The sequence below is a fragment of the Molossus molossus genome, unplaced genomic scaffold (genome assembly GCF_014108415.1).
Source record: "Molossus molossus isolate mMolMol1 unplaced genomic scaffold, mMolMol1.p scaffold_m16_p_3, whole genome shotgun sequence".
Lineage (NCBI taxonomy): Eukaryota > Metazoa > Chordata > Mammalia > Chiroptera > Molossidae > Molossus > Molossus molossus.
The window spans coordinates 52,020,939-52,037,112 of NW_023425366.1; the positions used below are offsets into that span (position 1 = coordinate 52,020,939).

General features: G+C 40.9%; 2 protein-coding genes and 1 non-coding gene across 8 annotated transcripts in view; 1 reads left to right on the plus strand and 2 right to left on the minus strand.

Annotated features, from left to right (window-relative positions):
- The window catches only part of AGGF1 (angiogenic factor with G-patch and FHA domains 1), a 119,790-nt gene that overhangs the window by 41,814 nt on the left and 61,802 nt on the right, over nucleotides 1-16,174 (plus strand). The window lies entirely within an intron of this gene.
- ZBED3 (zinc finger BED-type containing 3) lies at nucleotides 1,931-10,583 on the minus strand. Its single transcript, XM_036278996.1, has 2 exons — nucleotides 10,496-10,583; nucleotides 1,931-2,912 (listed from the first exon to the last, which is right to left on the minus strand). Exon 2 carries the CDS (start codon nucleotides 2,905-2,907, stop codon nucleotides 2,230-2,232), a length of 678 nt encoding a protein of 225 aa, XP_036134889.1. The 5' UTR covers nucleotides 2,908-2,912; nucleotides 10,496-10,583; the 3' UTR covers nucleotides 1,931-2,229.
- On the minus strand, nucleotides 12,979-13,116 carry LOC118643048. Its single transcript, XR_004961935.1, has one exon. It is a non-coding gene; the product is annotated as a small nucleolar RNA SNORA47 (small nucleolar RNA).

Consider the following 16,174-nt stretch of genomic DNA (forward strand, 5'->3'; position numbering starts at 1 on the left):
TGGAGTTAGGAAGGAAACAGGTGTCAGCCAGGCGACTGAATAATAAAGGAGACAGTACAGCAGCTAAGAGCCTGACATCTGGAGGTAAAGACTGGATTTGTATCTCAGCTCTGCTACTTAACAGCTCAGTTCTTATACAAGCTACTTAACTCCTCTCTTTGTCAGTTTCATAAGTTGTAAAACAGGCATAGTATTAATTCCTCCCCATGGAGGTGCTATGAGAATAAAGTGAAAGAATACATGTAAAGTATGAGTTCAGTAAAGGTGAGGGGTGAGGATGTGGAGTAGAATAGATTTGCCCTTTCCATCTGCAGTGGCAGTTATGCAAGTAGAGATGTAAACTTGGAGCAGGGGATTGGATATGAAGGACGGGCAGGGGGAGAAGACCAAAGGCTGGAAGTGTTTAGGAGTCATTGGCACAGAGGTGATTATTTGAACTCTTCATGAGTGCAGAAACTGGCTTAAAAAACAATTAGACAAATCCAGATATAGGACATTCTATAAGAGAGATGGCTAGGACTCTTAAAAAAGTCATGGGGGAAAAATGGTAAAGGGGGGTGTTGTAGATTAAAATATTATGAAAGGGTTACAGTCAAAAGTAATATATTAACTTTGACCCTGTTTTTTTTTGTTTTTTTTTTAAAGATAAAAAGACATTCTTGGGACAGTTGGGGACTCTGTATTAGAGACTATTAGGAAATTGTTTATATTCTTAGGTATGATAATTGCACTGTAATGTAGAACAATGTCTTTATTCTTGGGAGATACATATTGAACTAATGGATGAAATGTCATGGATGTATGGGGTAGAGGAAAGAGAAGTAAATATGGCAAAATGTTAACAATCGTTCAGTCTAGGTGGAGGGTATACATGGGTATTCATTGTACTAGCCTTTGACATTTTTCGCATGTTTGAAATTTTTCAGTATATAAGAAATGAGAAAAAAAATCTAAGAAAAATTGTTTGGGAACCACTCTATATCAGGAAAAGGAGTTCTCTGGAGGAAAAGCAAGTTCCACCTTACAAAGGAGAAATTTCAAGAAGGGAGAGATTAAGTAAAATGAAGGCTGAATAAATAATCACATTCAGCGACTAGGAGATAGTGGTGGCTTCTTATCGGTCCAGTGTAGCATAGAAAGCTGACCGTGGAGTGAAGGAGTAAAGAATGGGAGGAAGTATGGGCAGCAAGAACTACTTGACCCTCCTTGGATGGTGGTTCAGTTGCAAGCGTCCAGGTTGAGGGAGGCTCTTTTCAGTACAAGGAATACTAGGTATTTCTGAGGAAGAGGATGTCTGGGAAAAGGGAGGGAGTAGGGAATAAAAGGAAATAATTGAGCAAAGAGCCAGTAAAGGCGGCAAAGGAATGGATGTAAACATGAGAGAAGGTTGCCTCGTGGGAGGATGCTTCTTTGACCTAGAAGTAAGCACCGTGGAAACAGGTGGGGAAAGAAGTGCCCTTCCTAGCAATGAAGGGTGAGGTCATATTTTGCTAGTAAGGAGGCAGGTGTGAGGCACAAAGTGGGGACATTGACCACAGCTGCCATTGGTCTGGAATGGGAAAGAAGGTGGCTGCGGTGAAATAGACCAGTGCACTTGATATGGTGCAAACTGGGGAGGGGAGTAAACAGTTGTCAGGATTGTCCTGTCCAGGCATAAGAGATGATGAGGGTAAAGAGCAATCGTAGAAACCAAGTGGCCCCTTTTTCGGAGCTTGGTGCTGGGCAAAGGCTGCTCATCAAAGATTCACTCATTAGGAAATGTGTAAAATTTTTTTTGGATAAAATGCTTTACCCTTATTTCCATGGACCTGCCACCCTGGGCTGTGGTGCACAGGCACATGGTGTGGTAGTCTTTGGTGTGTAAGGAAGCTTCTGTCCGTTCAGTCACCAGGTACAAGGCCTCAGGTGAGTCAGGTTCAAGGGACTGCTGGAGTTCTCATTTCCCAAGGCGTTTAGAGGAGAACCTCTCCCTGCACGGATGCCCACCAAACGCCAATGGCAAAGGGGGCCGCTGGAGCTCACGCTCCCAGGCATCCCAGGCGACCGCAGAGTGGAAATGATTTTTGGTTCTGCCCAGGCTTCCGAAGCTTTTTCAAGGCCCCCGTTGGAGAGTCCGCTTCACCAGGAGGCAGCGGGCCTGAGCTTCAGCTCCCAGGTGAGGCCGAAGACGCTGGTCCGCGGACCACACGTGGGGCAGCGCTGGCATGCGGCGTCGGCAGCGGCCCAAACCTACAGGTGGACTTTAGTGATAATGTAGCCGTCCCTCTCCCCCTCCGGCTCCTCCTTGAGCGGAGTCTGCAGCGGGGCCGCGGCCAAGGCGCCTTCGCGACGGCTCACTTCCCGCAGCCGTGCCTGCAGCGCCTCCCTCTCGGCCTGCAGCTCGCGCCGCGCCTGGGCCGCCGCGCGCTCCTCCTCCTGCAGGGCCCTTCGCCTCCGCTCCAGGACGCGCTCGCCCTGCTCCACGGCCGCCTCGCGCCGCGCCAGCTCGCGCTCTCGCAGGCTTCCCCGCACGGCCAGCGCGCTCATCTGCTCCAGCAGGCGCGCCCAGTCGCCCTCAGCGGCCGCGGCGGGGCCGGGGGCCGGGGGCGGGGAGCAGCGGGCGGCGCTCTTCTCCAGCTCCCGCCGGTGCGCGCTCTTCAGGTGCCTCCACAGCGCCGGGGTGCCCGCGCGGAAGCTCGGGCCTCGGCTCACCTGCTCCCCGCACAGCCGGCAGGTGGCCCAGTAGCCCGACGGCTGTCCCGGGCGCGCCGGGGCCAGGTGGAAGTACCCCCAGGCTTCGGAATATGGCGCCCCAAGGCGGCCGGGAGGTGCTGGTGCCAGGCCGGGCAAAGGGCCGCCCTGCGTCGCCGCCGCATCGTCCTGCCCACCGGTCTCTTCCATGGTCACTGCCAGCTCGTCGCTCCTCATCCTCTCTGAGGGGTAAGAACAACGAAATTTTATGTTGATAGATATACGCACGCTCAGACAACTTTATGATTATACTTGGCCTGTGAAGAAAGCATGCATTCCTTTTACTACAGATAAAAATCCTATGGTTAGTTTTGGGTAAATACCTGGGTTTCTTTTTAAGTATTATTAATTGTTGATTCCTCAGGGGGAAAAGATGTTAAAAATGTCCAGCCCTCTTTTATTAACTAAGAATTATTTTAGAAATCAAATGGTCCCCAGCTAACAAATACTTATACTAAAAATGGGAAGCAAAGACTTATATGAAAATAATTAGCTATGTATATATTATTTTTTAAATTTATTTTTCTATTATAGTTGACATACAATATTATACTACTTTCAGGTGTTCAACATAGTGCGTAGACATTTATATAACTTTGGAAGTGAGCACCCTGATGAGTCTAGTACCCACCTGACACCATACACAATTACAGTATTATTGACTATATTCCCCATACTGTACCTTATATCCCTGTGACTGTTTTTACAACTGGTAATTTGCACATCTTAATTCCGCCCCCCTTTTCAACCATCTCCCAAACTCCCTTCCCTCCTGGGAACCATCAAAATGTTCTCTGTTTTGATGAGTTTGTTTCCATTGTTTGTTCATTTATTTTGTTCTTTAGATTCTACATATATATGAAATCATATAGTATTTGTTTTTCTCTGACAATTCAGATTAATACCCCCTAGGTCCATCCATGTTGTCACAAATGGCAAAATTTCGTTCTTTTTTCTGGCTGAGTAATATTCTATTGTATATATGTACCACCTCTTCATTATCCATTCATCCATGGACAGACACTTAGGTTGCTTCCATATCTTGGCTATTGTAAATAATGCTGCTGTGAACATAGGAATGCATATATCTTTTTGAATTAGTGTTTTGGATTTCTTTGCTGGGTCATATGGTAGTTCTATTTTTAATTTTTTGAGGAACCTCCATGTTTTCCATAGTGGCTGCACCAATTTACTATCCCACCTACAATGTACAAAGGTTTCTTTTGCTCATTCTCATCAGCATTTGTTGTTTGTTTATGATGATACCCATTCTGACAGGTGTGAGGTGATCTCTCATTGTGGTTTTAATTTGCATTTTTCTTATGATTAGTGATGTTGAGCACTGTTTCCTATGTCTGTTGGTCATCTGTATAGATCCTTTTTGGAGAAAGGTCTGTTGAGGTCCTCTGTCTAGTTTTCCATGTGGCACGTGTGTGTGTCTGTTTGAATTTGTATAAGTGCCTTATATATTTTGGGTATTAACCCCTTGTTGGATGTATCATTGATGACTATCGTCTCTCATTCAGTAGATTGTCTTTTTGTTTTGTTGATGATTTCCATTGCTATGCAAAACGTTTTCAGTATGACGTAGTCCCATGTGTTTATTTTTCTTTTGTTTCCCTTGCCCAAGAAGACATATCCAAAAAGAATTATTAAGAGCAATGTAAAAGTTTACTGCCTATGTTTTCTTCTAGGAGTTTTATGGTTTCAGGTCTCACATTTAAGTCTTTAATCTATTTTGATTGTATTTGTGTATACAGTCTAAGAAAGTGATCCAGTTTCTCTTTTCCATGTATCTTTCCAGTTTTCCCAACACCATTTTTTGAATAGATTGTTTTTACCCCACTGTATATTCTTGCCTCCTTTGTCATATCTTAATTGACCATCTAGACATGGGTTTCTTTCTGAGTTCTCTATTCTGTTCCATTGATCCATGTGTCTGTTTTTATGTCTGCACCACGCTGTTTTGATTATTATAGCCTTGTAGTGTAGTTTGATATCTGGTCACGTGATACCTCCAACTTTGTTCATTTTTGTCAAGATCACTTTGGCTATTTGGGATCTTTTGTGGTGGTTTCATGTAAATTTTAGGATTATTTATTCTAATTCTGTGAAAAATGCCATTAGAGCACAACTGGTGTGGCCAGTGGTTGAGTGTCCACCCATGCACCAAGAGGTTGCTGGTTTGATTCCTGGTTAGGGCACATGCCCAGGTTGTGGGCCCGATCCCCAGTGGGAGGCATGTAGGAGGCAGCCAGTCGATGTTCTCTCTCATCATCGGTGTTTCTATCTTTCTCCTTCTCCCTTTCTCTCTTTCTAAAATCAGTGAAGAAAAAAAAATTTTTTAATGCCATTAATATTTTGATAGAGATTGCACTGAATCTGTAGATTGCTTTGGGTAGTATGGACATTTTAATGGTGTTAATCCATGAAGACTGTATATTCTTCCATTTATTTGTATCTTCTTCAGTTTTTTTTTTTGTTTTTTTTTTTCAGTGTTTTATAATTTTCCAAGGTCTTTTGCCTCCTTGATTAAATTTATTCCTAGGTATTTTGTTCTTTTTGATGCAATTGTAAATGGAATTTTCCTTAATTTATCTTTCTGATAGTTCATTATTGATGTATAAAATGCAATAAAATTATGAACATTAATTTTTAATTTTGTATCCTGTTACTTTACTGAATTCAGTTATTAGTTCTAATAGTTGTTTGGTGGAATCCTTGGGGTTCTCTGTACATAGCATCATATCACCTGCAAATAATGACAGTTTTACTTCTTCCATTACAGTTTGGATGTCAATTACTGTGGCTAGGACTTCCTGTACTATGTTGAATAAAACTGGTGACAGTGGACATCCTTGTCTTGTTCCTGATCTTAAGGAAAAAGCTGTGAGTTTTTCATTGTTGAGTATGTTGTTAGCTGTAGTTTTGTCATATATGGCCTTTATTATGTTGAGGGGTGGTCCCTCTATCCCCACTTTGCTGAGAGTTTTTATCATAAATGGATGTTGGATTTTGTCAGTTGCTTTTTCTGCATCTATTGATCATATGATTTTTTATCCTTCATTTTATTTATGTGGTATATCACATTAATTGATTTGCAGATATTAAACCAACCTTGCATCCTGGGAATAAATTCCACTTGATCATGGTATATGATCTTTTTAATGTATTGCTGAATTCAGTTTGCTAATATTTTGTTGAGGATTTTAGCATTTCTGTTCACCAGGGATATTGACTTATAATTTCCTTTTCTTATAGTGTCTTTGTCTGGTTTTGGTATTAGGGTAATGCTGGCATCATAAAATGAACTTGGGAGCCTTCCTTCTTCAATTTTATGGACTAGTTTGAGGCTAGGTATTAATTCTTCTTTGAATGTTTGACTAAATTCACCCATGAAGCCACCTGGTCAAAGGCTTTTGTTTGTTGGGAGTGCCCCCCGCCCCCCATTACAATGGGGTTATTTCTACCTGTTGGGAGTTTTTTGACTACTGATTCAATTTCATTAGTAGTTATTAGTCTCTTCAGATATTCTGTTTTTTTTTCCTGATTCATGGAGGGTTGTATGTTTCTAGAAATTTATTTCTTCTATGTTGTCTAATTTGTTGGCATATAATTGTTTGTAGTATTTCCTAACATGGTCTAACCTGGAAAAGAATGTTTCATGTGCACTTGAAAAGAATGTGTGCTCTGCTGTTTTGGGGTAAATTGTACTAAAAATATCAATAAAGTCAATCTGGTATAATGTGTCATTAAAGGCCACTGTTTCCTTGTTGATTTTCTGTTTGGAAGACCTATCCATTGATGTCAGAGGGGTGTTGAAGTCCTCTATTATTACTGTATTACTGTTCTCTCCTTTTATGTCTGTCAACATTTGCTTTACATATTTAGGTGCTCCTACATTGGATGCATAGATGTTTATGAGTTATATTTTCTTGTTGGAGTGATACCTTTATCACTATGAAATTCCCTTCTTTATCTCGTTACAATCTTTATTTTAAGTACATTTTGTCTAAGTATTGTTACCCCAGCTTTTAAAAAATTTCTATTAGCATAAAATATCTTTTCCTATCCCTTTACTTTCAGTCCATTCATGTCTTTTGATATAAAGTGGGGCTCTTGTAGGCAGCATAAGTACAGGTATTTTTTTGTTGTTAATCTTCACCTGAGAGAGAGAGAGAGAAACATCAATGTAAGAGAGACACATTGATTGGTTGCCTCCTGCATGACCCAGATTGGGGATCAAACCTGTAACCCAGGCATGTGTGCTTGACCAGGAATCAAACTCGAGACCCCTTGGTCTGTGGGCCGATGCTCTAACCGCTGAGCCAAACTGGCCAGGGTGAGGTCTTTTTTAATCCATTTAGACACGCTATGTCTTTTCATTGGAGCATTCAGTTCATTAACATGTAAAGTAGTTATTGATAGGTATGTAGTTATTGCCATTTTTCTGATTGTTTTTGTAGTTCTCTGTTCATTTCTTATTCTCTTATATGTTGATGACTCTCTATAGTGTTGTATTTGGATTCCTTTCTCCTTCTTACAGATTTTTGAGTTGTGGTTACCATGTGTTTAATCAAGCTATGTTTATAGTTGTCTGTTTTAAGTTGATGGTCACTTAAATTCAAATACATTCTAAAATCACTACAATTTTTATTCACCCCCTCAACCTTTGTATTTGTCATTATTTTTTACTTCTTTTGTGTGTATCCCTTAATTTATTATTGTAAATACACATGTTCTTCCTACTTTTGCCTTTTAACCTTTGTACTAGCTTTAGAGTTTGTTGATCCATGGCTTTTATTGTTTGCCTTTGTCAGTGAAAATATTTTTCTTTCCTATATTTTTTATTCATATTTTTATTTTTCCTTTTCTACTTAAAGAAGTCCTTTTTGCATATCTTACAATACTGGTTTAGTGGTGATGAATTCCTTTAGCTCTTACTTGTCTGGGAAACTTTTCTCTCTCCTTTCATTCTAAATGATAGCCTTGCTGGTAGAATAATCTTAGTTATAGGTTTTTTTCTCTTTTCATCAGTTTGAAAATTTTGTGCCAGTTCCTTCTGGTCTGCAGAGTTTCTGTTGAGAAATCAGCTGATGTTCCAATCTACGTTCCAAGTCTTATGGATGCTCCTTTGTATGTAACTAACTGCCTATTGCTACTTTCAAGATTTTCTGTTTGTCTTTCATCTTTGGCATTTTAACTGTGGTGTGTTTCGGTGTGGGCCTCTTTGGATTCATCTTGTTTGGGACTCTCTGCTCTTCCTGGACTTATATATCTATTTCCTTCACCAGATTAGGGAAGTTTTCAGTCATTATTTTTTCAAGTAGGTTTTCAATCCCTTGCTCTTTCTCTTTTCCTTCTGATTCCCCTCTGATGCGAACATTAGTATGCTTGGTGTTTTCCAGAGGTCCCTTAAACTATCCTCATTTTTTAAAATTCTTTTTTCTTTTCACTGTTCCGATTGGGTGTTTTCTGCTACCTTTTCTTCCAGATTGCTGATTCAATCCTCTATTTCATCTGACATGCTGTTGATTCCTTCTAGTGTATTCTTCATTTCTGACTGGTTCTTTTTTGTGGTTTTCATCTGTTTGTTGAAGTTCTCATTGAGTTCATCTATTCTTTCTCCAAGTTCCCTGAGTATCCTTATAACCCATGCTTTGAACTCTGTATGTGGTAGATTATTTGTCTCCATTCCATTTAGTTCTCTTTCTGGAGTTTTGTTCTGTGCTTCCATTTGGAACATGTTTGTCTCCTCATGTTAGCTGACTCCCTGTGTTTGTTTCTATGTATTAGGTAGCTCTGCTACATCTCACAGTTTTGTCATAGTGGCCTTATGTAGTAGGTGTCCTGTGGGGATCAGTGGTGCAATCTTCCTAGTCACCTGACCCGGCACTCCAGGAGTGTCCCTTGTGTGGGTTTTGTGTGCCCTCCTTGAGCCATGATTGCTGTTGGCTTATCAGTGAGTAGAATTGACCCCCAGGCTGACTGGTTGTGAGGGGTGGTCATGACCACAATGGACAAGCTATTGTGCAGGGGCTGACCCTATGGAGTGGGAGTCATTTTAGCATGGCTTTGGTGAAAGCCAAGTCTGCCCTTTGGGTGTATCATTTGTGGAACTACTTGGGTGGTTCTCTGGTGTGGTTTGAAACCAGCCACCATTTGTATTGGCTCTGGAGCCTCTTGGGAGGGACTCTGGTGCAGGCCAAGGTTAGCTGCCATTTATGCCAGTCTTGGAGCTGCCTTGTGGGAGCTACAAAGTGATCTGCAGTTGGTTGCCACTTGTGCTGAGCTTGGACATACTTGGGAGAGGCTATGCTGTAAACTGAGGCAAGTTGCCACTAGTGCTGAGCTTGTGGCTGCTTAGCTGAAGCTAAGTTCCAAGCCAAGACTGGCTGCATCTTATGGCAGTTTTGGAGTCACCTGATGGGGAGTTACAATGCAAGTTGTGACCAGTCACTGCTAGTGCCAGGCTTGGGGCCACTTAGCAAGAGGTACAGGGCATGTGAGCTCAGTTGCTGCTTGTTTGGGGTTTGTGGATCTTTGAAAGATTTTAGGAAAGTCCAAAGCATGGGGTGAGGCAGCCCACTCATGTGGAAAACCCACTGGATGTTACTTGGGTGGGAACAACCAGAGCTGGGCAGTATTAGCCAGATTTGGTGCCTGCCTGCACCTGCAGGCTGGGTTAGGAGGAGTGCTCAACAAAGGAACAACGGTGCCTGCCAACACTTTCATCCTGGAGAGAGCTGCCCTGACTCCTGACCCTCTAGCCCTTGCCCTGAAGCTAGTCATTTTTGTTTCTCCCTGTATGTCTCTGGCTCTTTTCAAGCTGCTGCTCCTGTGCTGGAGCCCAGAGCCAGTGAATTCATGAGTGAGTGAATCTGTGCATGTGCCCTTTGAGAGGATGCCTGAGTCTCCAGTAGCCCTGTCTCACTTGGATGCAGTCCCTACTGGTTTCCACAGCGAGATATTGTGGAGTCTCCTCTTCCTTGGACTGGTGCCCCTGGCTGCGGGGCCTACTGAGTGGCTGGGACTCCTCGCTCCTCAGAGGAGACCTTTGCAGCTGGGATACTTTTCCAGATTCTTAATTGCCACACTGTTTGTGTGGGACCTGCCTGTTTCATGTCTCTGCCCCTCCTACCAGTCTCATTGTGGGTTCTTCTTTATATCTTTAGTGATAGGACTTCTGTTCAGCTAGTCTGTAGATGGTTTTCAGTGATGGTTGTATAATTTAGTTGTAATTCTGCTGTAGTTATGACAGGGGGTGCACACAGCTTTCACCTACTCCTCCATTTTGACTGGAAGTCCACTGTATACATTAGTTTTAATTAGTCTCCTCTGCTCTCCTACAAAAAAGTTATTGTCTTTTCTCTTCAGAATGAGAGCAAGGTTCCCTTTTGTATTGTCCTCTCAGTATTGTAAAGTTTAGAAATAAGCAGAAAATAAAGTTTTAGGAGTGAGAAGTTATTTTCTTAAACTTTAGGGATGAAAGTGCCAGTAGTGAATAGCCTTTTAAAAGATTTCGATAGGGTACTGTTTTCAAGATAAAAGTATTTTTGTTTTGTGATTTTTCAAAAAGAACTTAAAATTTTATTTTTCAATTACATTCCATATTTAATAGTCCATATTATTTTGCATTCGCTTCAGGTGTATCATTTTGTGATTTTAAGAACAATGTTTATGAGAGAATTGACAGTATTAAAAGCCATTAAAATGTTTTTAAAAATTTGCACATTTAGGAAAAAGCAGCTTTCTAAACTTTTACCTTTAAATTAGATGGTGGGCCATGTCCTGAGGGTGTTGAGGTCGTGGTTGTCATTGCCTCAGGGTTTCCAGCCAACCCAGGTGCTCGGGTAGAAACACTGCAGCATTGGCCCTGAGTTCTGAGGAACGATCAGCAGTGCTAGGAGTGAATTCAGAGGACAGGCAGCTGAATAAAATAAATTCAATTAAACAGCCTTAAAGATAGATACTAGAAATACTGTTTAACACCATGTCCTTCTGGTGTTCATTTTTTCAGACCCTCTAATAGGTGCTTGAGTCATAAAACAAAATTAACTTTCTATATTGCTCATCCCAAATAAATGACACCCTCTACACATATATTTGCAAGATACATAGCTTGGTCAATACTTTTAATTAAGGAAGAAAAATAATAGCTTCTTGCTTTGTCCAACAAAATATCTGTGTTAAAGGGATCCAAACAAAACACAGAGGCTATCATTGCTAAGTCTTTTCTATTAGGTAAACCATTTACCACAGCATTAATCTATCACATAAGGGGGGATAGAAAAGGTGAAGTTTATTCCTTAGGAAATAACCTCACAAAGGACCCGATGGGTGATTCTAGATAGACTTGCTTTGGGAGTTAAAGATAATAAGAGAACACACAACAGATTCTTGAAACTCATCTGAGAACTTATTTCAGGGTGAAACTCAAGGCCACGGTGGGAGAATGATGTACAGTGAGATAGCTAATGCCCACTCCTACTGTCAGGTTTTGAACTAGCAGCAGTGAGATGATCAAGTTTCAGAATCACTCTTATTAAACGCAACCAGGAATAACAGAAGACAAGGATGAGATCAGGAAACAAGTTGCTATATCAATAGAACTTACTTCAAGATTATATTTTATTTTATTTTTTTTAAATCCTCACCCGAGGATATTTTTCTTAGAGTAGGAGGGAGGGAGGGAGAGAGAGAAACATCGATGTGAGAGAGACACATCAATTGGTTGCCTCTTGTATGACCTCAACCAGGGCTGGGGATCGAACCCACAACTGAGGTACATGCCCTTGACCAGGAATCAAACCCGTGACTCTCGTCCTTGGGCCAACAATCTAACCAGGGCTACTTAAAGATTTGCTGATAGCCTTGTTACAGAAGAATTACCACTTTCTTTCTTTTTTAAATATGTTTTTATTGATTTTTTAGAGAGAGAGGAAGGGAGAGTTAGAAACGTCGATGTGAGAGAAAAACATCAATTGGCTGCCTTCTGCATGCCCCAACACTGGGGACCGAGCCTGCAACCTGGGCATGTGTCCTGACTGGGAGTCGAACCAGGACCTCAATCCACTGAGCCACACTGGCCATGCTGAATTACCGCTTTCTAAACCCCATTATTCCTCTTCCCATCAAACAAGATCATTAGGATCAGGTATGACATTTAATATATCTCTCACATTTTGAAAAAAGATAATTTACAAGAATCAGCAAACAAGATAAATATCAGACCTCTTCTAATAAAAGAAATATCCAGTTACATATCTTCTGATACATTAGGCATTGATTTGAATATGGTTATTCATGAGTATAAATGATTTTTAAAAATTAAAGGCTAGATTTCCCCCAAGAAATTTATTAAGCTACTAAAGTCCCCAAAGTGGGAGTTGGGGAATGAGGAGGGGAGTCACACGTGACCTTCAAGGATAATTTTTTAAATGGCTAGTACACATTATAGTTAGTAAAAAGAACCAGATTTTAGTCTTAGAAATGTTTTTTGTTATCCATCTTTACCTTAAAATTATTTCTACATCTCTTTTTCCTTTTTACAATTTTATATCCTTCTACATTTGAATCTTATATTTTCATAGCTCCTTTTTAAAAATCATTGGACATACACAAAAGCGGACTGAATGGTATAATGAACCCCTGTTTTTATTTCATATATGAAGAGATTTAAAGTTTTTCTATAATATAAAGACTATCACTGTGTGTTCTGATATGCTTTCTTGAACTGGGGGTTGAAAATTGCACATAACCAGCAGACTGTCTTACCTGTGCCAAAGTCTTCTAAGGGTAATCATTCCTGATGTACTCCTAAAAGAGCCAGAGGTGACCAATTACTGTCATGCGTTACCTCCCTGCAAGAGGTCTCTGGGTTTCTTCAAAACCTGGGATGCCTAGAGGAGTGCCACTAACATGAATGCCATCTGTTACAGGAGTTAAGTGGAGCCCTGGCCGGATGGCTCAGTTGGAGCGTTGTCCATACACGAAAAGGTTGCAGGTTCGGTTCCCAGTCAGGGCACATACCCAGGCTGTGGGTTCAATCCCAGTGCGTATGGGAGAAAACAGATCGATGTTTCTCTCTCTCATCCTTCCTCTCTCTAAAATCAATAAACATATCCTTAGGTGAGGATTAAAAAAGAAAGAGTTAAGGTGGAAACAAGGATGAGAAGCACTGGTTTAGATATTTTAATCCTTTAACTTAGTGGAATGCCTCACCTGAGCCAGGGAGAAGCAGCACCACAAATGTCAGCCAGCTCAGTGCTGCCCCTCCACGGGTGACAGAGGGACATCCTCTACCTTGGTAGGCCTTTGCTCTTGGAGGTCTTAACCAGTGGAAGGCAGCATGGTACAGAACTGCCTCACCTTCTCAGTCCTCCGCACACAGCTGCATTCTGGATCAATACAATTTTCTGTTCAGACTCAGTAGTTAAAGAGTGACCAGCAGTCTGTGGCTGCAGGTCATAACGGATTGCCTCTCTCTGCTAAACAACCCCTGAGCTCATTTCAACTGCCCCTGTAATTGCAGAGGGAGAGAAGCCTCCAGTCAACCATCTTGGCTTGGAAATGAAGTCTCAGAATCTTCAACCACAACCCTAGTACATATAGAACTCATACAAACTTACAAGCAAGAGACAAACAACCCAACATCTTTGGCTGGTTTGAGCCTCGGCCTGTGGACCAATGAATCGTGGGTTTGATTCTGGTCAAGGTTGCGGTGTCTCGGTTGCAGTTCATCCCTGGCCTTGGTCGGGTCATGCGAGAGGGAACCAGTCAATGTGTGTCTCTCACATGATGTTTTTCTCTCTTTCTCTCCCTTCCTCCCACTCTATCTGATGATAGAAAAATATCCTCGGGTGAGGATTAAAAAAAAAAAAAAGTGGGCAAGAATTATGAGTAGGCAAAGAACCTAAGGGCAAAATCAAATGGCCAGGACACTTGTGAAAAGATGCATAACATTACTTACATTCAGGGAAGTGCTACGAAAGTAACAATAAGGTCTCATTTTAGATTCATCACTAACAAGAATGAAGAGGTCTGTCAGCCAAAGCTAGAAGGGAGGCAGAGAAAAGATGCATTACTAGTAGAGAAGTGAAGACTTTTAGGAAAGCAATATGGCAATTTCTACCTAATTAATAATAGAGTTAATCAGGAATTCCACACATGGAAATCTATTCTGTAGAACTAAAAGTATTAATATGTAAAGTCATATGTATTAGGATGTGTTTTAGTACAGTATTATTTAGTATGGCAAAAACCTGGAAACAAGGGGATACCTATATATAGGAGAATGGCCAGGTAAATAATATATGATCACTTCAGGGAGTATTATGCAGCCATTAAAAGGATATTTTGGAACACTGCCAGATGACCTAGAAGGATTTCTGGAGGAACTGTTCAGTTTCTTTGGAGAAAAGCAAATTTCAGAAAAGTGTGTATGATCTCATTATTAGTAAATAATATATGGATCTGTATAGGATATGCATATATAAAGAAAAATAAGGAAGGAGACATTAGGGAGGGAGAAGGGGAAGAGGTAAACGCAAAAGGAAAAGAAAAAAGTACTAAACATGCATGTGATCATGTGTGTACATACATCAGGATCTATACATAAATAAAATTATAAAGCATTCCTCATGCATTTGAGCTTAGACAGGGCTAGGCAGCCTTAATTATAGAGACTGGGGGAACAGTCCTGTGGGACATAGTGCCACCTGGCCTTGGAGGGAACCCAGTGTGTGGGGTTGTTCGGTTTCCAGTGGTTTGCTGTGCTCTGACCAAGCAGGAGAGTCTGTATCTACAGGAGATGGAGGATACCATGGGAAAGCAGCCCACCTCACTCACCCATCTCCCTGGCACAGGGCAGGCACTCCGGGGACGCTGCATTAAATATAATGAATTTGACTCTATGTTTCTTAGACCCAGCTCATTTAAGTCTCCATATCACCATCTGTCAAGGGACATGATACGATTATCTGCCTCTAAACTGGTGGCTGAAATCAGAAATGACTCATTGTTGGACTCTCTAGTGCTATATAAATTCAAGACATGAACAAAAAGCTACCAATATTTACTGCTCAAACATGCCCACATTAAAAGTTTAGTGGCTAAAAGGCAGTGTTATTTTTCTCTCTGACATTCTATTATTAAATATGGTAAGTAGGTAGTTTAAGTTGAAATAATTCTTAGGAGTTTTGAATACAAAAACAAAAAAGAATCATAGATCCACCTCCCCTCCCCAGCCAAATTTATTTCCACTTCTTAAATTGACCTTCATGCAAAATAGGCTACTCATCACTCAGGTAGAAGATGGTGGGAGGTCTGGTTAGCTGGAGCTCTGTGATAATGCATGTCTTCCTTACCAACTACCCAACAAAAACGCACATCCATGAACCAGATGGTTAGTTAACAAGAAGAAAATGATAAATAAGAGGTCCCTTAATTTTTCCTTAAACAGTTTTAAAAGTTCCAGAAAGGTGCCAATGAATGTGATTATTTTTGCTTACATCTCTTCACCCACTCTTTCATTCAAATGCTCATTGTGCTCAGGGTCAGGTGCTTGCTTGCTGCCCAGGATGCCAGGAGGATAACCACATAGTTCCTGCCTTCTGGGAATTCACCATTTTGTGGTGAGAGACGCTTCCAGCAATAATTCTGATACTCGTGGTAAAGGTTCACTCAGGAGGGTGAATTACACCACACAGTGTCCACACTGGGGTAGGGGTGGGCCTTGGGATCCCTAACACAAATGTTCATGCAGACACTGCTGCTTCAGCATCCCTTCCCTCCCCCACCCGCCTCAGGCTACAAAATTCACAACAATACATAATCACTAGTGCTGACTTACAAAGTCCCAATTCTTTAGTCATATAACTAGGTGTCCAAGCTCATTTTAAAATAAAATTTCTTGAAAAGCACTGCTAGAATAAAATTAACAGTGGAAATATTTTAGTCTAATTTCAAGGGGAAAAAAGCTGGAAAAAAAAGTCGATTTTAGTTATGCCACGGAAGGGGAGAAGAGTAGTATTGTTGGTACCACAACTCTGAACTCTCCTATGAGTGAGTTTCATTAAGTATCCATTATCTAGAAGGGATAATAAGAAATGTAAGCCTGTGGAAGATAATAAATTTACATTAATTATATCTGCATTTGAAGTTCTATTTGAAATTCTCTGAAGAAATTCTATTCTTCTAATAACCTATCAGATTAAAACTCAGATTCCTCAGTATGATCTCCTTGAGTACTAATATAAAGAATAAGAGAAGAGATCGAAACCTGGATGAATAACTTGTGTAAATATGATAATACACAGTATATAACTATGACATTGAAAATCATCCTATAGACCACCCATAAAAGTTAATTTTATTATTTTATCATTCATGCTTGTGCAAATACAAAATATTAGGCAGGCTAAAGGACAAAGAGCCAGGCAAT